The following is a 21,215-nucleotide window of genomic DNA, read 5'->3' as shown; positions in this document are numbered from 1 at the left end:
CTCCTTAAGGTAAGGGAATGTTTGTTCCCTTACCTTGGGCTGCATTGTGGCTGCATCAGCGCTGGAAAGTTGGATAGGATTAGGCCCTCAGGCAGCTGGCAAGATATAAATTTAACAAGCTAAAAACACTATAAGTATCTTGTTGCTCAGGGTGTAATTCCTTCTATAGCACTTCCAGATTACTGTATACAGTTTATGCAGATTTACAGCCCAATCCTGAGCTGACTGTTGTGCCAGGACAGCCACAGCGCCAAAATGGCTGCAGCAGCATCTTATGAACAACAAGGCAGTCACCACCGGCTCCCCAGGGGAAGGGGACTTTCCCCAGATAAGGGAAGTAGCCCCGCAATGGGGCTACTTAATTCTGCGGCAGTCCTTGGGCTGGCACAAAACCAAGAGCTTCCATGTTGGGCCTACAGCTCGGAGGCTCAGGATGTGGCGGAGCAGAGCTCTGCCAGTCCCACCTCTCTCTCACCCTGCTTCCTCCCCTGGCATGCCTCCTCCTCGCCCTCTCCCTGCCTCTTCCCTACCTCCCCCCACGCCCCCCCACCTCTCTGTCATACCAGCGATCCACTGGCACCTCTGGCACTGGGCTGATGTTGAGGGCCGTGAATGTGCTTTACGGCACATTTGTAACACTCACTGCCGGCAGAACATCAGCGGGATGAGCTCAGGATTGGGCTCTTATACAATTACTAACTTGTTCACCCCAATAACAACCCTGTGTGGTAGGCCACTATTATTCCCCACTATGTTTTATTTTATCATTCATAAACCACCTTTTTGATGCAGTTGGGCCCTCAACACCACTTACTGCACAACATGTATAACAATATATGCAGACAGTGAACTGAAGCAGAAAGAGTGATTACTTTTTTAAAATTATTTATTTATTTATTTTTTAAATTAACACACACAAACATAATTAATCATACTATATCTCCTAATCTACTTACTCATCTATTTCTACCTCTTATTGATTTATCAATTTATTTATATAATATACAATAAATTTTCCCTAATGCCCTATACTACATTTTCTAAATATTCACTTACTACCAAGCGTAAACTAACTTCAATTGCTCATTAATATTAAAACAAAATAATCTAATTACCAAAATTATCACCTTAGCTATTTCAACTCCAATCTAATTACACGTTTTTTCTTTGACATAATAACCACATATAATACAATTCTTCCACATGTTTACATTTCCAGCTATATATTTTTTAAAATATTCTAATTCATCTTTATCAATTTCATACGTATTCTTTTTTTTTCCTTCAAATAAATTTGGACCATTGTTATTAGCTGAATAAATCCTCCAATTTTCTTTAACCCTCAGATTACCCCTCAGGGTTCTTTTTCTTTCTTACTTTCAATTTTTTCTCCTGTAATATCTTTAATAATTTATCTCTATAACAGAATCTGATAAATCCACACTTTCTTATATAGGGTTTGTTCATTCTTCCAGTTAACTGGGATAAATTTTCTCCTTGTTCTAACAAATTTTGTGATTTGTGCACTCCTGTTACTCTGTCCATCTTATTTTTCTTAATCTCCATCAGCGCCTCTTCTTCATCCTGTTGATCATCCTGTTGATTTTCCTCCTTGTCCGCTTTTTCACTCCCTTGTTTATCTTCTGCTTGTTTCTTCACATCTTCCAATTGTTCCTTACAGACATCTATCTGTTGGGAAAGAGTCTCCAGACTGGCTTGAATCTGCGAGGACCAATTCAGCTGTTGTCGCTCCATAACAAGCAATCTCTCCGTATTAATCAAGATTTTCTGTATCCACATTTCTGGAACAGAGTCCATTTTGCAATTTCTCTCTAGTCCACTAGATGACCACAACATATTATTCTCCTCACTTCCACCACGTCATTACTACTCTGCCATCCGTATTCCTTACATACCTCTTGCAGATAACAGTCCAGTGCGGTTAACGGAAAGAAAAACAAAACGAAAGAAAACAGTCTCACCGTCTCTGGTGCAGAGAAAACAAAGCTCTTTCAAATCTAATGAGAATCATATTTATATCCAGTTATGTCCAAGAATAATTCTGGATTTTAGTTCACACCCAAGTTATAGTTGTGATTATAATCCACCACCAATTTATTCCACGACAGAGAAAAAGAGCACTTTCAACCTCCTTAAAAAGTCTCTCGTTAACACCTCCAATATATCCAGGGCTTTTAGCCAAATCAGTCAATCAGAGCTGGGGACAATATTAACACTTGCTTATCTTAAATTTCCAGCTTAAACTTTACACTTCACACTTTTTTTCTCTCCATATGGCATCTCAGCACTGAGCCAGCAGCTTGATTGCAGATCACTGCACCTCCCCCAATACTGTCACAAACAGTTAGATTCCCCTGAGAAGAAAGCCCCCCTCCCCTCCCAGTCAGGCTTTCAGTTTTCCAGATACCTGCACCGACGAAGATCTTGTCTCTCCTAACAAAGATCTTCAGATCCTCTTCAGACCTGCAGTATTTGGGGGAAAACAAACTGTCTCCCAGGAGCTCCTGGGGACATGTCTGTTTGTCCACTGTTAGCTCCTCCTCCTCCTCTGGGGACAGTGTCAGGTGGGGAGTTTGACTGGGGCCGCACACCTGTCAAACCATAACGCAGGTGTCCTAAGGCGAGCTCAGGGAGGACAGAAACCTCCTGTGGAGCAGAAGGGCAAAAGCTCGCTTGATCTTGATTTTCAGTATGAATACAGACAGTGAAAGTGGGGCCTCACGATCCTTCTGACTTTTTGGATTTTAAGCAGGAGGTGTCAGAAAAGTTACCACAGGGATAACTGGCTTGTGATGGCCAAGCATTCATAGCGACGTTGCTTTTTGATCCTTCTATGTCAGCTCTTCCTATCATTGTGAAGTAGAATTCACCAAGAGAGTGATTACTAAGGTGTGAGTTTATGCTACAAAGCAGGAAACCCCTGGTTGAAATCCTCCCTCTACCATTACATCGGTAGGTTACTTTAGGCAATCCTTTCCCTCAGCTTTGCCTCCCCGCCTCCTCAGACCCTTGCATCAGCTGAGTTTGGCCAACGCAACCCTCCCTGCCAGAGTAGGCGTGGAGGCTGGATTAAGGCCTGTGCCAACCCAGCCAACTCTTGAGGAGGTGCCAACATGCTTTATGGCACGTTTGCGACCCTCCTGGGCCGGCAGAAGGGACCTGTGCCGCCCAAGGCACACTCAGGATTGCACCCTTTCACTAATCTATATTACAAGATTGTTATAAAGGTTATTAACATACAGTATGGGAACTGTTGTAACAATACTAAACATTAGTAGTAGTGCGACTACCCACCACCACCAACACCATCTACTCAAGACTATTAGATAAGTTTATGGCTAGAGTGGTAGCCCTCTCCAGCCCTATTGACTAGACCACAGTGTCTCTTCATGACTACACAGAAACCATAAATGGGCAAAAAACATTCAGCCTTGTTCACAAATATTTTCTAATGAGGAAAATATAAATGTTTTCACCTATTAAACGACAACAAAATTATGATGATAAAGTACACACCAGACCAGCGGGAGCCCAGGAATTATGCCTGTGGATCACCTGACAAGCTCCCAATGTCCTTTTAGGGAACACTTGGGATTTAGCTGATGTTCTCATCAAGGATGGGAGTCTGGGCCTGCCCCTCCCTCATATTCTGCTCAAGCTTACACTTATGAAACAATTTAGGTTTCAATGCTGATTGTAATTGTATTCTTGAATCTCCAGAGAGCTGTGGAGATCCACTCTCCCATGCTTGCTCTGTAAACCTTTGATGGAACTTGCAAAAGAGCCCACTTTACCTGGTTCCAAGCCTGCGGGTGCGGAGTCCCATAAACACCGAGCGGATCAGCTTGCCAAAGGATGCTGCATTGACTGGTTCCAGTTTCTGCTCCTGGCAATGCAGGAGGTAATGGCAGTACAAGGTACTGCGTGGAAGGCTCACACCTTCTGCAGTCTCATAGTTATCCAATAGCCATTGAACCTGCAAAGAAACAAGGGTACACGTTACAGGTCTTCCGGTTTCTGAGCATTTGCTCTTCAGAGTTCCCTTCTAAGCTTTGATGTCCCTTGGCTTGCTGTTGTTGATTGCTAGGGTTCTGATTTTTGCCACTCCTCAACAATCTACACTTGGCTACCTACATTTGGGAGGTAGATACCAGTCAGGAACCCATGGAAAGGTTCAGGCACTTGCTTTGCTGTTGTTGATTGCTAGGGTTCTGATTTTTGCCACTCCTCAACAAACAATCTACTTCTGGCTACCTACATTTAGGAGGTAGATACCAATCAGGAACCCATGGAAAGGTTCAGGCACTCCACAGTTAAATCCTAGGTGCAAATTGATCAAGAGAATGCCACACTGATGCCAGAAATGATCATTCAGGCATCTATGTACTTGGCCTTTTTCAAGAAAGGACCAAACTTCTTTGTGACCTTAACTGGTTTTCACAACCCCAGCTCCACAAGAACATAAGAAATACCCTGTGGATCAGGCCAAAGGCCTATACAGGCAAGCAGCCTGTTTCCACAGTGGCCCACCAATTGGTCCTGGGCAGCCAACAAACTAGAGATGAAGGCATATCCCTTTCCCACTGCTGCTCCCTTGCAACTGGTTGGTATTCAGAAACACATTTCTTCTGAACCTGAAGGCAATGCATATAAATAGTCATAACAGATGGACACCAGGAACCCCTTTTAAAGTCATGTAAGCTAATGGCCACTACCAAATCTAATGGTAGTGAATTTCAAGTTAAATACGCACTGTGCGGAGGAATACTTCTTTTTGTTAATTTTTAAATCTCCTGCCAATAAATCAGTTTCATCAAAACGGACAGCACAAAACACTCACAGTCATGGAATCACAAGAAAAAGAAGAGACCAGATGCCCAACCCTTGCAAAAAATCCTAACCCAAAACAGAACTTGTTCAACATTGGTTTTCCCTCCTGCTCATAAAACAATGGAATCCAGACCAGAATTCATCAAAAGCAGAGGTCAGGATATTCCATCAAATCAAGGGATGAATTGGCTGGGGATGAGATCTCCATGCCAGACATTAGATCTGTGATAGAAAGACTGCACATGTGCACATGCACAAGCAGACATCATGTTAGGGAATCCAGGTAAGCAGGCAAACTAAAATATCATGATAGATCTGAAATAAGCCCAATAAGAGAGAACAGGCACATTTTAGAGTCCTTTGATCATGATATTTAATGCCTGGTAAAGAGTGGTGTTGCAAGGTTGATTGCATACTGTAGGGAAAAATCAGTAGTGGACAAGCAGGCAAGCTGTCCTTTATGGAAGTTTTTCTGCCATTATAGATCTTCTCATTAAAGAATCCCCGACAGTGTTCAGCAGAATACAGTTATGAAAACTACTGCACTGATGGAAGCACTTAGATGGGATGTTGAGAAAAGCCTTGAAGCTCCCAAGAGTTTCTAATCCCCCAGCATGGACAGAAAGGTAGCCTAATGGAAGATGGGGAGACTTACCGTTGCTGGGGAGGCACGGGTGGTGTGCGAGTAGGATTGGCTTGAACTTCCCAGCATATAACCGCCTTGAATCACATAGGTCCCTGTGCTGCCACCACCGCTGCCACTGCCACCTCCTCCTCCAGCACTACTGCCTCCACTGCCAGTAGTACCAGCTCCTCCTCCTCCTCCTCCTCCTCCACCTCCTCCTCCGGCATTGCTGCCTCCACTTGGATTGGCTATAATTTGCCCTCCAGAGACATACATGGGCACTGATCCACTGCTGGCCACTGTCTGGGAGGTTGCTGGGGTGGAGACCTGTGTTGGAGTACCCTGCGATTCATAATAGCTTGCGCCAGTGTTTTGAGTGTACAGCGGGGTCTCCGTGTAAGGGTAAGTATTGGAGCGTCTGAAAGGAAGAGTCAGAGTCAGATGTTGGTACTATTTCCCATTTACAAGTGGAAAAACAGCCATTTCCAGTAAGGAAGGGCGCATATTTGCGTATGCGCATGAGTACACACACTTATTTAAAGTATTTTTAATCCTGCCTTTCCCACATACACCAACTTACAGCAAGCAAAGAGGAGCATGTGAAAGACTGCCCCCCTCCTCCCACATTAGTTCCATTTGCTTAAATCAGGGACGGAGAAGTGATGCACCCTTTGCCTCCTATCTAGATCTTAAGGTCATTTCATCAGGTCCTTAACTGTCCTACTAAATTTTAAACAAATCCAGACAAATTGTACCCTCCCTTTGATCTTTCAAGATTCCCCCACCCCCAGAAACCACTAACCAAACAATTGCTAATTGCCCTGAGGAAGCACTTCAGAAGTCTGTTCCCCAATTTTCTACCACATTTACCACATAAAGATGAATTATTTCTTAATCCACTCAGTGTGCAACAATGGAAAACTGACAAAAGCATCCCGCTATAGCCACTTCGTACACTAGAGTGGGAGATTAGGGAACCATGAACACTAGTTAAATTCAGCTTCCTCAGAGGTGGGCTAAACTGGTTGATTTTCATGCTAACTGATAATTTTGTCTCTTAAACAGAATGTGAGTCATGTGATATACAACTTCCTATGAACATATGTTTTTTAATTAAAATAAAGATATCAGCAGGTATGACTAAAAATAATTCCAGCCTCCAAACAATTGTTTGCAGGACAGAGTAACCATCTGGAGTACAGAAACTGGCCATCTCTGGCTTAGACACAGAATGAAATATCCATGTGCATATGTCTGAAGAATTATACAAATCAGAAATCCTTCTTTGAGCTATGGCTTTGGCAATCTGAACCAGAAATCCATGCTTAGCTTCCTATAGGCTCATGCCCTAGGGAAGCACAACTAAAGTAGGCTTTCATTCTCTCAAAGCTTTTACTTACATGGTACTTGCTGTGTAGCTAGCATCTCCTCCTTCCACATACTGCACCTGGTTGGGATAGACATGTTGCACAGGTACCTGCTGGAGCTGCTGGACCTGAGGAAGCAGGAAGCAGCAAGGAGAGGAAAAGCAAACTGAGGTGAGAGAAGAAGGGCCAAGCCCTTTGAGCTCAATTTTGCCTGGTCCCTTCTAGCAGATTGCTTTGGGAAAAGGCCAACCTTCTGCTCTCGTGTTGTAGTGGAACTATACATCTGGCTTGCAGGTATTTTCACCCTTCTTATGATTTATATTTGCCTTTATCCTGCACCAAGCAGAATTGAGCTATTATGGGTCCAATAAAAGAGCCTCTAAGACAAAGCTCTGTAATGATTATTTATCTTTATAGCCTAAGGAATTCCCTACAGTCATAGACAAAGGACCCAATCTTATCCAAACACCAATGCAGTTGCAATACAGCTCCAAGGTTAGGAAACAAACATTCCCTTACCTTGAAGAGGCCTACCTTGAAGTGACCCACCCACCTGTGGCAGAATGCAGCGCATATCTCATTGGCACAGCTGCATTGGTGCTGGAAAGTTGGGTGGGACTGGGCCCTAAGGAATCCTAAGAATCTAGGCTCCAGGTCCTCTGATCTTGGTTAATGAAGAACAGTGGTACAACATCATGAAGGGAATTCTTAGAACTTCCTATTGAGCAGGTCGCTGTAACTCATTTTCCTATGTTTCCACTTGGAATGCTGGAGCACAAAGCTGTACACAGTTCCAGGTACAGTCGCTTAATGCATTTTATTTTTAAGATGTACATTTCAAAATATAAAGTGCAAGCGCAACACGTATGTGTTTGCAAATGTACATATCATACATATATGTCAGACATGTCTGTAACTAGCTGCAATTTCCTTTCAAATGCATGCTCAGAGACAAATCTGGCCTTTGCATAAAGATTGCAAAGAACTACTTTCAAAAGTAGTTTAACGGCAATATCTGCTTGATGACATAGCACTCTTTATATACGATAGGCCAGTGGTTCTCCAACCTTTTAGCACCAGGACCCATTTTTAAAATGACAATCTGTCAGGACCCACCAGAAGTGATGTCATTAATCTGGAAATTATGTCATGGCCAAAAGTAACATCATCAAGCAGAAAAAATTTTAACAACCCTCATACAACAAAATCAAATCAATTAATTAAGCAAATTAAAAGTTTACAATAAGTATAAACATTTATTTAAAATAAAGAAGAATCTTCCTAATCCTTCCAAGCAGTTGCTGATCTGTTTAAAAAAAGTTCCCCAAACAGCTCAAAGACTGCAATCCTATCCGCACTTACCCAGGAGCAAGCCCCATTGACTATCATTGTTAAAAGTACAGATCTGTAACATTTCCCCAAATGCAGCCATGTACCATGGTAGCATCAAGTCTAATATATTAAAAATAAAATATACCTTGAAATGAATGGGGATCTACTGGAAATGGGCTCACGACCCGCTTAGTGGGTCCTGACCCACAGTTTGAGAAACATTGCTACTGGCCATTTGCTTGCCATTACTATTCCAACTCCTAACAATCTGATGAAGAAATCCAATTAAAACAAATATGCAACTCGGTTTCCCCCCTGCTGGACTCTGATGCAGGAAGCTGTCTCTTTTTAACAGCAGCTGCCCGCAGGTTTTAGGACAGCAAACAAAGAATTTCTCATGTCATCAGCATTACAAGGTTCAGCTAATCTAGTCTGGCCAGTAGAGATGCAGGATCCTGGCTCTGTTCTCTCTATTACAGGCCTCTGTTCCAATTCCCAAGTGTTGAAAGTCCCATATAAAACATAATGTGCTCTTAGGGCGCAGCACAAATCCCACAGGCTCCAGTTCCTCAAGTTTGCAATAACTAAATTCTGTGTTTTGACTCAGGTAAAGTAAAGTAAAATCAAATCCAATGCTGAAGAGGTCCAAGAATTTCAACTCTTCTGGCAAGATGGAAGAACGGTTGCTCTACTACCACTGATTAGGTGGAGAGTCACAACTGGGGAGGAAGGGGAGTGGGGAGTGGTGCTGGCTACCTCTGCTGTTTGTCTCTGTGAGAAGTGAAATGCACAGAGCTTGCTATTCTTGGATCTCAGCAGGTGCCCTTCGCAGGACCTACTTTAAGTGCTGTAGCTGCTGTTCCAAACACTAGCACCTGAGGTACTCTCTGAATCTTGACTCTCTGGTCAGGACTGGAGTGATGAGAGGAGAGGAATGGCAGCTGCTCTATCACCACCTTCTGTTGTGGCAGGAGGAGTGGCTGAGGAAGCATGCGGACCAGCTCCACCCACTGCTCTGAAGCGGAATCTAGAGAGTGCATATAGTGGAGCCTGTGCTCCGGGCTGGATAAGCAGCAACTGGCCAGCTGGGGTGCACTGCCGCCGCCGCCGCTGCTGCTGCTGCTGCTGCTGCACTCTAAGGAGAGACCTTGCTGAACTGCTTGTTGCTCTTGCTGCTGCGACTGCTGACTGCTCTTAGAAGGGCCACTGTCTGCGCTCTAGACAATAAACAGAAAGACTGAAGCAATCAGAGCTGGTGGAGCAAAGAGATGCCCTGGTGGAATACAAAGATTAAAGTTAAGGGCAGAGGGTTCCCTATCCTGGTTCATCTGCTTTTTATTCAATGAGCTCAAATCATTCTTCAACAGTAGGTGCCTTAAGAAAACATGGCTAAGAACCTTCCCCCACTAGTGGCTAAAACAGTCACTGAAGTTGTGAAGAAACCAATTGATAAGGGAAGGAGAGCTCTAACCACATCCTCAAAAAAAGAGGTGGAAATGGGGTGACAGGAAATACCAAGAAAGTTAGTTTGCACTGGAAAGATGGCAACCATTTACATGGAATTAAACAGGAAATATCACTACAGGGGAGGGAATTAAGGCAGGAATGGATGCAAAGTGCTGGGGGAGTTTTAACGCTTCTGGCATTAAGGAAACAACAAACCTCTGTTGTTTCTCTGATCAGATCACAGAAACCACAAAAGAGGGGCAGCCAGCACAGTAACAGAAAAAGACCCTTACCTCTTGGGTAACATGAACTTGTTGGAGTCCTTGCACAGCCAGTTGTTGCACCGTGCCCGCTTTGGGAGTTGAGGGAGTTGTCTGCACAACAGATCTCTGAGGAGTCGGAGAAAAAAAGAGGCCTAAGACCATTTTCTTGACTAAGAAAGGTTCTTTGTGACATTTACAATCTTCCTACAGTTGTGAATTTTCATTCTAATTCAGAATAATAATCTAATTTTTTAAAAAAACAGTTCAACAAAAAATTATCATTTTCGCCTAAATGCGCCACAAAAATATTATTTTATTTGGGCATCCAAAATTTATTTAAAGTAATTCAGTTCATTTAATTATAGTTATAAGCTCACATTATTCAAACGGAAACTGTTTTTTTGAAAACTAGGTACTTTTGCTCAACAACCTGAATATCACAGTAAACTGGTTTACAGTGCAATCCTATGCATGTCTACTCAGAAGTAAAAATTCCAGTTGTTCAAAGAGGCTTGCTCCCAGAAATATCTTTGCTGCCTTAGATAATCAGGAATACAACTGCCTTCCTGCAGGTTGAAACTAATTTATCTTTCTACATCAGAAAGAGGCAAGATAAAAGTTTTTGCTTTAGGACAGGGGTCTCCAAACATTTTGGTCAGAGGGCTGCATCAAACATCTGGCATGGTGTTGAGGGCCGGAAAAAAATTTAAATTTACAATTTTTATAAATAAATTAGAGATAGAAGAGTGAGTAAATGAATTAATGAGTGAATGAATGGGCTCATTCCTTCAAACTCATCTGAACACCCTCCAGATGCAATCAGAGCACAGCTCTGGTAATGTTCAGTCGAGTATTCAGTTCTCTTTCAGGGGATAAGAGGCTGGCTACGGGCCGCATCTGGCCCCCAGGCTGGGGTTTGGAGACCCATGCTTTAGGATAAACCACACTTTAGCATTACATACAAACTCAGAAAACTATGGTTTATTCTGACTGTGCTTTGTTAACAATCATAGTTTGATCATGATTTGTTTTAACAAATCACTGTTAAAATACACCATAGTTCCCTTAGTTCAGATATAGTAGAAAACTGTGATTTACATAGCAATGAAAACAAATGCTTTCACTCTTCTTCCCAGGCACATGGAGGAGGAGGAGAGGGGAATATACAAGCTCCACAGAGAGGCAGAGTAATTCACTAGAATCACCAGTGGTCCCCAAACTTTCTCAATTGGCAACTCCATTGGCTGACTATGCTATTGGTCATGGATCCCCATTAGGGCTACAATCCTATACACTGTATAGGGTAGGGTGATTTCCGTGGGGATTCCATAGTTCCTCTGGCAGTTTCCATGGCTCCCTGGGGAGCCACAGCTCAGAGTTTGGGAACTACTGATCTAAACATGATTTAGATTATCACCTGAACAAGTTCATTATTTCACCAATGTGAAAGGTAGGGACCTCCCACCCTCACCCCACCCCCCCAAAAAATCTTCAACTTGGAGCTGTGAGACAAAAAGCAGGAATATGCCACAGCCTGGCCGCTGCCCACATGCCAGCATTGTGAAGTTATACAATTCTGGTGTCAGTTCAACATTGCAATCACAAAACAAAACTATGGAAAAGTTCACAGGTATCTCAACAGAAATACAAACTGTGAGGAGAGAAAAAGCGCAATGAAGATTCCCAGGTACACTTAGAAACTGTGAGCAAGGAGATGTACAGGTCAGGAGTTGACACTTTAAAAAGTCTGTACACCCGTCACGCCAAAATTCAATTGGGTTACTGATACTGAGAGGTGAACACAAGGCCACAAACATACAGCACCTCTTGTGCAACAGGTACTTGCTGGACTCCATGGACCTGGAGCTGCTGTACTTGTCCCTGTTTGGTGGCAGAGCTGCTGTTCTGAACTGGGGAACGCTGAAAGGTAAGGAGGGAGGTATTATTCTCTGGGTATACATAAAAGAGCAAGACACAAGTGCATGATGCATTACCTTCTCACAATTCATGCTCATTTGTTCTGAATTGGAAGTCATATCCCCCTCTTCCTCCCAGTCATGGAGCATAAATTACTTCTACATGCTGTGGCTATCTTTCTGACTAGCATTAACATTTTTAAACTGTTTTTTACACCGGCAAGGAAGCATAAAATAGTCTGAACAGGGGTAAGGAATCAAATTAAGGAGTAGGAAGGGGGATTTAGAGCGAAATAACTGCAGGGAAATGAAATGGAGAGGGAACCAGCCCACCTCCATTGTTAATGAAATGTGTAGCAAACTCATATCTTTTGCTTTACCTTGGTAAACAGCAGATCTGTTACTGCTCCAGGACACTTGTAGATCAATTATTATGATCTTTGTCAATATTGCCAAACTGAAAGCTGTTGCAAAATTGTTGCATACTGCAAACAGAATTCTTTAGAGTTTCATTAAGAGGCAATGCAAGCAAAGAGCAATGCAGTGTACAATGAAAGTCCTGTACAGCCATCCCAAATGCTGGCTTGATGAAGTCAGGTGCTGTGACTTTCCCAAACCCCGGCCCTGGGGCCACTTGCAGCCCTCGAAGACTCCCAATCTGGCCCTCAGCGAGTCCCCAGTCTCCAATGAGCCTCTGGCCCTCCAGGGACTAGCTGGAGCCCGCGCTGGTCTGATGCAACTGCTCTCAGTGTGACAGCCAACTATTCAACCTCTCGTGTGAGTTGTAGGACAAGGGCTCCCTCCATTACTTGCTGTTTCACATCTGTGATGCAGCAGTGGCAGCAAAGAAAAGGCTGCCTTGCTTTGTGCAAGACCTTTTATAGGCTTTGAGCTATTGCAAGACCTTCATTCATTCATATAAGTCCCATCTCTAATATATCCATTTATGTAAATTTATTCAAATTTGAAATGTAAATTAATTCTTTTTTCCCCAGTGCCCGACACAGTGGCAGAGAGATAATGTGGCCCTCCTGCCAAAAAGTTTGGACACCCCTGATTTAGGGAGTAAGATGACAAGTTTGAAGCTACAAAAGGGCTGATTATGAATGACAACTAAGCAAAAAGACAGCAAAGACCATACTACAGTTGATGAGATTCATTATAATGGAACATCTAAGCATGTTTTGCCCAAACCTGTCAGGTCTGAACATTGGGTCACCCACCTCAGGTGAAGAGTGGACCTGTTGCACACCATGGACAGCCAATGCGACTGGTCCTCCTTTACTAGCCTGTGAAGTGCTCTGTACCACCAGACGCTGAAACAGGATGAAACAAAAGAAGCAAACCTGGTTAACTGCCGTACATCTGGCAGAAGTCTACCAAGCTGGAGTGCTGGTTAAGATAGGCTGGTCAACCCTTACAAAGAACTGCTCACTAGCCACATGCTTCCTGTTCACACACAAAGTGAATCAGGACATGAACTGTTCTTTATTAACCTCTCTCCATATAAGCATTAAGTACTGCCACAAGTTCCTACACACATGGTTGGTGTTAGGACATTTTGCTGCCAGGAGCAAAAATAGCACCTGTTGACAAAGACGAATTAAAATTCTCTCATAGTAAGGAAGCCACTGTCTTCCCCAAGAAGTCAATACCATTCCATGTCCTGTTCTGAGGACACCAATATCATTCCATGTCCTGTTCCATCTCTACAGTGAAAAGACAGTGTATGAAAGGAACAACTCCTGTGTCAAAACTATGAGATGAAGCAAGCTGGCTACCTCATGGACTGATTTGGGGAACAATTAAAGATTACAGAACAGAAGGTGGACATATCTGACCACTGACCTTAAAATGAACAGAAGTTGTGCAAGAGCATTCTATGCAACAGATACCAAAACAAGGAATGGAATGATACTGATTTCCTGTGAAAAGCAGTGCTCTCCCCATTACACTGGAGTTTCAATACTAGGGAGCATAGCAACATGGTTGCAAAACAAACCTAACATACAGACTTTTCTGTATTCTTAACTTGGCTGGATGAAAATTCTTTCTTCAAAATGATCTTGCCAATTTTTTCTAAGCTTCACTGTAGTTCTATAGCATAAGAACATAATAAAAAGATTGCTGAAAATAATTTCAAATCAATTGAATAAAAAGACTGCTGAAAGATTGAGGGTTCATCAAGCCAGCACCTTTTTCCAACCAAATGCCTCTGGGAAGCTTTCAAGCAGGGATTGAAGGCAACAGCCCTTCCACATTGTGTGGCCCACAGCAATTTGGACTTAAAGGCACAGCATGGGGGTTCTAACTAGCCATTATGACAAATAGACACCTGTAGGCCTCTCCTGCATGAAGTTGCCTAATTCCCTTTGAAAGCCGTCACGTCTTATTGCACTGAATTCCATAGGAACCACTTCAACTAACATACTTTTTTATTCCGGCACAGAATCTTCTTCATTATAAAACAAGGTGCTAAAAATCAAAGGGTGCCAGCACTAAAGCCTGCAGTAAATCTTAAATGGGTAACCTAGAGGAAGTTAGGCAGAGGTTCAGCCTGTGTGTCACCAACTAGTTCTAGCCAAACCTAAAAAAAGACCTTCTAAAGTAGTAAGGAGGAATCTTAACAACAGGCTAGAATAGGACCAGTGAAAACTCACAACCCATAGAAGTGATTTGGCTCAGGCTTCCTCATTAGTCTGAGAAACTTTTTGAGTCTGATTCTGCTGGTCCGTGCTGGTTAGAAACTGCTTTCATTTCCCTCTGCCTTGCTTTACTCTGAAACTCTGCAATATTTATATTCTTCAGATCAGCACTTTTGTGCCTCGTTGTTACCATCTTCCCAGCCACAATTCTTTTAGGTGACTTCATGCCCTCTTTACATGTTGAAAATCCAGTATATGAGTTTGGGTGAAGTGCAAATATTTTTGTACTTGGAGAAGATTGAGCTTAGAATAAGGAAAGAAAGATAGGAAAATGGTCCTGAGTAGGACTAGATAAGAGAGGCAACTGTCTCCTTCAAACAGGATGATGAAAACTGAACCGTTTAACTGAGTCAACATGAAAGAGGAAAGTACCCAGAAGGGAACACAAGTTCTCTCTCTAGATTACAGTTTTTAAGACCATACAAGATATATTCCCAAATGTATAACTACCTAAGATTTAAAGTCACAGCAAAGTTATTTTCATGTACAAGGTACAATCCAAGGAGCCAAATCTATCAAGATTTTGGATATAAATTAGGTAGCCTGGAAATCTAAACACAGACCTCATTTCTGAGAATATTCCCCTCTCCATTCAACTCCTTTGTGGAACTGAAACCATCTAGCCATGGTGCACTACAATGCTGCCCAAAGTTTCTAGCCATGGTTAGGAGACTAACAGTACAATCCTACTCAGAAGTCCCATTATGTTTAACGGAGGTTACTCCCAGGAAAGTGCGCATAGGATTGCAGCCTGAGAGTATCCCTCAGACACACGCACATTCCTTTCTCTTGTCTCCCCCAACAAGTGCAAATTCCCCACTTCCATTCATTTCCAGAGCTGACCATGGGGCAAGTGTTATGTTTGCACCAGTGTTTTCACATGGTTAGCTCAAATGCATTCCTAACTTGCACATCCACTTCTTACCATAGTTGCATAAATGTATAAAAGACTGGGTTTTGGATGCCTCTTGAAGCCATTCCATTTTATGCTGGAACAGTAATTTCCCAAGTTGGCTGACACATAACTACAACAATTTTTCATGTGAGCTGCACTTAAGAGACAGATGATTGCTGGAATCCTAAGAAAATGTTCAGTAACACCACAGGTAGAGAAAAAAGGCGAAGTCCACTAATGACAGTCTAAGAACTGGGGACATGATCCTCATGAAGACACAGAAGCAGGAGCTACTGCGTATGCCTTTGAGCAAGAGAGACAACCCTCTTCCCTAAGTCCTTTGGCAAGCGCAGAAGACTTGAGATGGGAAGGGGTCAGCTTCACACTTTGTGCCAAGATATAATAATCACTCCTGATGCTTCTGAGACACCCAAAGCAAGGTGTGAGATGAGCAAATGACTGCCTTTCCCCAAGTTCCAGAGGTCTCAGAAGAGGGAAGGAATAATTCCCTCACTTTTTGAAGGGCTTTGGAGGTGGTCAGAAACAGTGAAACACTCTCATGGCCTCCTGACCGTCCCCAAGTAAGACAATCATCTCTACCCTCTCCATGCCAGAGAGCTTGGGGGAGAGGAAGAGTTGGGACAACACAACATACTAGTTAGCTACAGGCAGCTCAATTCTATCCTTCCCTAGCACCCAGGGCTGCAGTGGCATCAAAATGGCGACTGCTGTATTCTATGGGGACAGGGAAGCAGCACCAGGTCTCCAGTGCCTTGTAACACCCAAGTGGCCCAAAGCAGGCGCAGAACCAAGGAGAACCATGTTGGGTTTCCCAGCCTGGGAGCAGGGTTAGGATAAAGCGGTGTTATATAAAATTGACCTCTTACATTTGTACCCTGCTCTTCCTCCAAGGAGCTCAGGATAATGGCACTTTATCCTCACATCCAGCCTGCAAGAGTCTGTCTGCCCCAAGGCAGTGAGCATCCAGGGCTGAGCGGATGTGAATCCAGGTCTTGATGATCCAAGTCCAACACTCTATCTGCTATACTGCACTGCTTCTCTTCATATTCTGAACATATTTTGACATATCTATCTTTCAAAATGTCTCTAAAAGAAAAGTATCTAGCACTAAAAGTATGGTGGGGCCAATTACATTATTTTGAAAAATTTCCCACACCTGCTTGAACAACTTTTGGCTGCCTCTTAGGTGTTGTCAGGTTTCCTATCTTTTCAGATCATTGAAGGAATACCCATTTAAGGAAGAAACCTGGACAAACCATGCCTACACTTACACATCAAAAATTACAAAGCAATACTCTTGAGACTATTTCACACACCAGGCAGAAGCAAATGCTTATCTACTACTGTGCATACATTCCAGCACCCTGGCAGACAGATCTTTACGATAAGATAAACTTATGTTTGCTGTGCTGCTGTGTACATGGAAAATATTTTCTGTAAACATAGTTCTCTCACTGTGTGAAGTGGCTCTCAGGCTCTTTGGCATTCAAGGTCCTGTACAACAATGACTTGAATCACTTCAGATCATTGCAAAGGAACAGTGGAACCTAATGGGCAATCAGCACTGAACCCAAGAAAGTTACCTGTTTGGAGACAATAATAAACTTCATATGGGTAGACTAATTATGCCTTTTCTTACCATGCTCCAAATGCCAAGCCTCTGAGGTAATCTCAAGTGTTTTCTCCATCCATACTGACAGTCATCTGATTTGGCTTAGGCTGCAACCCAATACATACTTACCCAATAAGTTCCCTTGAATTCAATGAGACTAACTTCTGAGCATGTCTAGCATTGGGCTGTAAATCAGGAAACTGGTTTAACAGAGGCAAGATTATCATGGTGGCTGCTGCAGACTGCAATGGCAAAGAGCAACCTGCCAGCTGATTCATGGCAGAGAGACCAGAAAATTTACAGCCCAATCCTATCATGCATAGCCATTCATGCATTTAGAGTTCCGCTGTCATGAAAGAGCTGCCAATGGAGTGTATAGTGCTCTGTCAGTGGCCATTTTGGGAGCGCTGCTGCAAGAGGAGGTATTGCTCCCCAGATATCTGTGGATCTCACCAGGCCCACTGGAGCAGGTAAAGAGCAGAGGCAAGGAGTGAAACAGGGCCAGGAAAGGGGGGAAATGGGAGTGGTGAGGCTGCAGGAGGGCATACAGGATCCTATCCTCCCTTTTCCCAGTCTCCACACCCCCTCTCTCATCAGACGTGCACCAGCTAGAGTGAAAGAGTTAGCACAGGTATAAGGAAATCCCTTGCAGGAGGCATACAGAGGTGCAAGGGGATTTAAATCTGAAACTTCCCAATCTGCCTCCCACCCCTGCTGGATACAGCACATCCCTTTTTGGTGCAGCTGCACCAGCGGGGAAGAGGGGAGGATAGGATTGGGCCATTCAAAATCTTGTTCTATGTAGCAAAATTGAAAAGAAGTGTGCTAGGGTGGGAAGGAGAGAGATTGTATACCAGAACCAATTTCAAATGTGTATAAGGCTAGAAAGCAAGATGAAATGAAGTTGGCCGTAGCCACGAAGGCATGGACAAGAGTATAAACCAAAAAAAGGAAAGAAAAACAACATCCAGTAGATCAAACTCCCACAGGAGACTGCAATAGTACTTATCAATGCAAATGCAGGAATGAAACTGAAAACTGCCTTACCCAATATCTGCACCAAGGAAGACCCCCTCCATACCTTGAATGTGACATACATACTTGCACATACATACATGCAGATATATGTACATACATGTATCTAGACAGATATATAACCAATGCCCCTAATACAGTTGCCCAGCCAGGGTCCACAATTTTTGGATGACTTTGGTAGCCAAGCCAAAAGTTGTGAGTGTCAACTTGCCCCTTTCCTTGGCTCTGACTTAGTGCTGCGCCTCTGAATGGGGAACAATCCCCCACCCTCTTTCTTGGCTCCAAGTCTGGAGGTAGAGAGGAAGGCAGAGATTATGCCTGCAATTGCAATGAACTTCCTAAACTTGGAGATGGGGAGCATAAGGCTGGGGCATGTTTCATGCTAGGTTGCTGGGGAACTCAGAGTACTTTACAGCCCAGTCCCAAAAATAGCAACCCCAAATGTCCTCTCTAGCCTTGAGCCTTAGGGATGTTCCCTGAAGTTGCACTGCACATCAAACACTTACCATGGTAAGTGGAATTGTGGAACCCTGGGCTCAGCCATGCCTCCCCTCCATTCCATAGGCAGAGAACAAGAGCAGGCAAGGTTCTTGGAGCACAAGTTGAGAAATAATATCAAGACTGGAAACCAAGACATCCCAAAGGTAGACAACAGTGAAATAAGATACAGGAGCCCTGCTACACTTAAAAAAGCTCAAACCAATCATATGTCCAGAGTTATCAACCAATCCAACTGGTCACCTAGGCCCAATTGTTTCTCTGTCCTAACTATAGCAATGGACCAGGTCCTGTCCACCAGACCTGTTTCTCTGAACTCCTTATGAACCTTATCTAATACATCATCTTCATTTTTCATCTGTCAGGATTATTTTAGGCATAAACATATCCTGCTTCAAGCAAGAAGATATAATTGCAAAACTCAAGCTGCCTTGAGCTCTTACAAGGGTGAAAAGGTGGGGTATATGTTTTCTGAAGAAAATAACTCTAACAACATAAAATGAACTCTATGATACTATAAATCTCTCTGTTCAGAATCTTCAATGGGATGACCACATGGTTGAAACTTCAGCTGGAAATACAAACTCTTTAAGAGAGGAATAGAAGAGAACGGAAGAATCACAGTCAACATCCTGCCCTAAGACCAAAAATCCTATGCTTAGATCGTCCTTCACGGATGACTTTTGTGGATCTTAATAATATAGTTGTGTTTTTAACTGGTTGCGGGTGACTGTTTTTCTGAGGAAAACATTAAACAATGTAATATTGTACTAATTTAGATGTAAACTATTTTTTGTTATTTATTATTCTAAATAAAAATAAGGTTCCAAAAAAAAGCTTCCTTCAGAGTAATCTGGCAAAAAACAATTCTGCAAGGAAGCTAGGGATGGCAGCACCCCCACAAAACAATTCATAGGTTTCCTTTGGGAAAGTTATGCCAGTCAGATGAGTCTGAGCATCTAGCATACATATGCCCTACTTCTCATGACAGTAAGCCTGCAATCCTATGCACACTTTCCTCACAGAACACAATGGGACCTACTTCTAAGTAGACATGCATAGGATTGCATTGTAAGATAGCTGTGGCTACACACATATTCTCAAAGACAGGTGCAGCACCAAGATGTAGTCCGAGGAGGCATGTCACTAGATAAAGGAAAGTTCTTTGAAAGCACACCAACCACTTGTAGCAGCATCATAAAGACCTTCAGACTCACCTGCTGAGGTACTTGCACACCTGTGAGTTGCAGAGGGGATACTGTTCCTGGCTTAGTTGGCACACTGGCCTGGACCAGTAGCCTCTATCAAAGAGAAAGAATCAAGGGAAACAAAAACAGTTCACGGCAATGATAGGCAAACATTTTATCCCAAAAAGCAACTAAGTACAGCACCTAGAGCTTCCCTACAGAGACAGCAAGGTCTTATAAACTCCAGCTTTCAGACCTTTACCCACCATATCCCAGTCCTCTCATATAATTAGGAATGTTCTTCCCACTAAGTTGCATAGCAGAAACAGCTTGAAGCCAAGCTCTGTGCAGCTTAAACCCTGCCAACTTGGACGTTTAGGGATGGTGTGTGGTGCCAATGCTGATCACTCAGAGATGGCATCACAACTGCTGCACAATGCTGCACAGCAGCAGAAGGCATCCACAGGGAACATTGTTCAGGAATTGAATAAAAGAGACTGGCTCACAGTTCTCCTCACACATTATTTCAACACCACCAGGGCCAGCCCATCTAGGAGATGGATTGAAGCACTCAGCTCAGGCAGCGGATTGCTGAGGAGTACGCATATCTGCCTACTTGCCTTCACTGCTCCACCTTCTCTATCCCCTTTGCTAGCTTGGAAAAGGAAGAGGGAGACTCAGTGAAAGAATCCACCACTCTCCTGTCCAATATGCATACTCTTCTGCTCCGTCCACCTCTTCTTTTTCCAATTCAAAAAATTAAAGGAGCAGAGGGCGGCACATGATCAAGGGGGACAGCCACTGGTGCCAGGAGGTTTTGGGCAAGCTCTGAACACCACTAACAAATGTATTGGAAGTCATTTTCCTTTTCTAAAGGTCAAAGTCGTTCTGATTAAAGAGATGCATTATGACTGCTGTATTATATCTACTTTTGTCTTATCAACTTCAAGATCTTTGGTTGATCCACATACCTGCTGAGTAGCTTGGACTTGCTGAACCACCTGAGTAGGCACCCCTGACTGTGTAGCTGCAGAACCTGGACTGGACTCCGAAACTGTGTCTCTGGGCCTCATGGAGCCTTCTGCAGAGAGCAAAGCAGAAGTGTTAGCAGGAACAGCTGGAGGAAAGTAATCAAGGAAAGATCCAGCTCTCCAATCACCAGACAGATATTTCAAAAGGAAAGCAAAGGGGAAACAAACTAGTGGATAGAGCACCAGACCAGACTCAAGTTCCCCAGGGCAATGACATGTAACAGCTCAGATGTTGGGCGTTTATGTCTCAAGTCACCTTAATTTCTAATAATGGTTTGTGGACTACTGACAGTATGGGTCCCGATGTTCTATTGTGAAAGACTAAGACAAGACAGTCTGCCACCTCCACTAGCTGTTTCCACACAAAAGATGCACTAGCATCCTTTGCACCACTGCAAGGGATCCTGGGCTGTATTTCTCAGACCTTACTT

At 43.3% G+C, this 21,215-nt stretch overlaps 1 protein-coding gene across 2 annotated transcripts in view; it reads right to left on the bottom strand.

The window, feature by feature from the left end:
• RFX1 (regulatory factor X1) overlaps positions 1-21,215 on the bottom strand; it is a 57,170-nt gene that overhangs the window by 21,878 nt on the left and 14,077 nt on the right. Inside the window, exons 2-9 of one of the 2 annotated variants that reach the window (XM_066614912.1) lie at positions 20,725-20,834; positions 19,784-19,867; positions 13,024-13,116; positions 11,709-11,804; positions 9,915-10,010; positions 6,877-6,971; positions 5,507-5,894; positions 3,816-3,997 (exon numbers count right to left, since the gene is read on the bottom strand). In XM_066614912.1, the coding sequence (XP_066471009.1) occupies positions 3,816-3,997; positions 5,507-5,894; positions 6,877-6,971; positions 9,915-10,010; positions 11,709-11,804; positions 13,024-13,116; positions 19,784-19,867; positions 20,725-20,834 (1,144 nt within the window). The remainder of the gene's footprint in view (positions 1-3,815; positions 3,998-5,506; positions 5,895-6,876; positions 6,972-9,914; positions 10,011-11,708; positions 11,805-13,023; positions 13,117-19,783; positions 19,868-20,724; positions 20,835-21,215) is intronic. The other variant, XM_066614911.1, reaches the window with a different exon arrangement.

This window comes from Tiliqua scincoides, chromosome 2 (genome assembly GCF_035046505.1).
Source record: "Tiliqua scincoides isolate rTilSci1 chromosome 2, rTilSci1.hap2, whole genome shotgun sequence".
Classification (NCBI taxonomy): domain Eukaryota; kingdom Metazoa; phylum Chordata; class Lepidosauria; order Squamata; family Scincidae; genus Tiliqua; species Tiliqua scincoides.
Note: the sequence above shows the minus strand (reverse complement) of the source record. Positions and strands in the feature narration are given on the sequence as shown.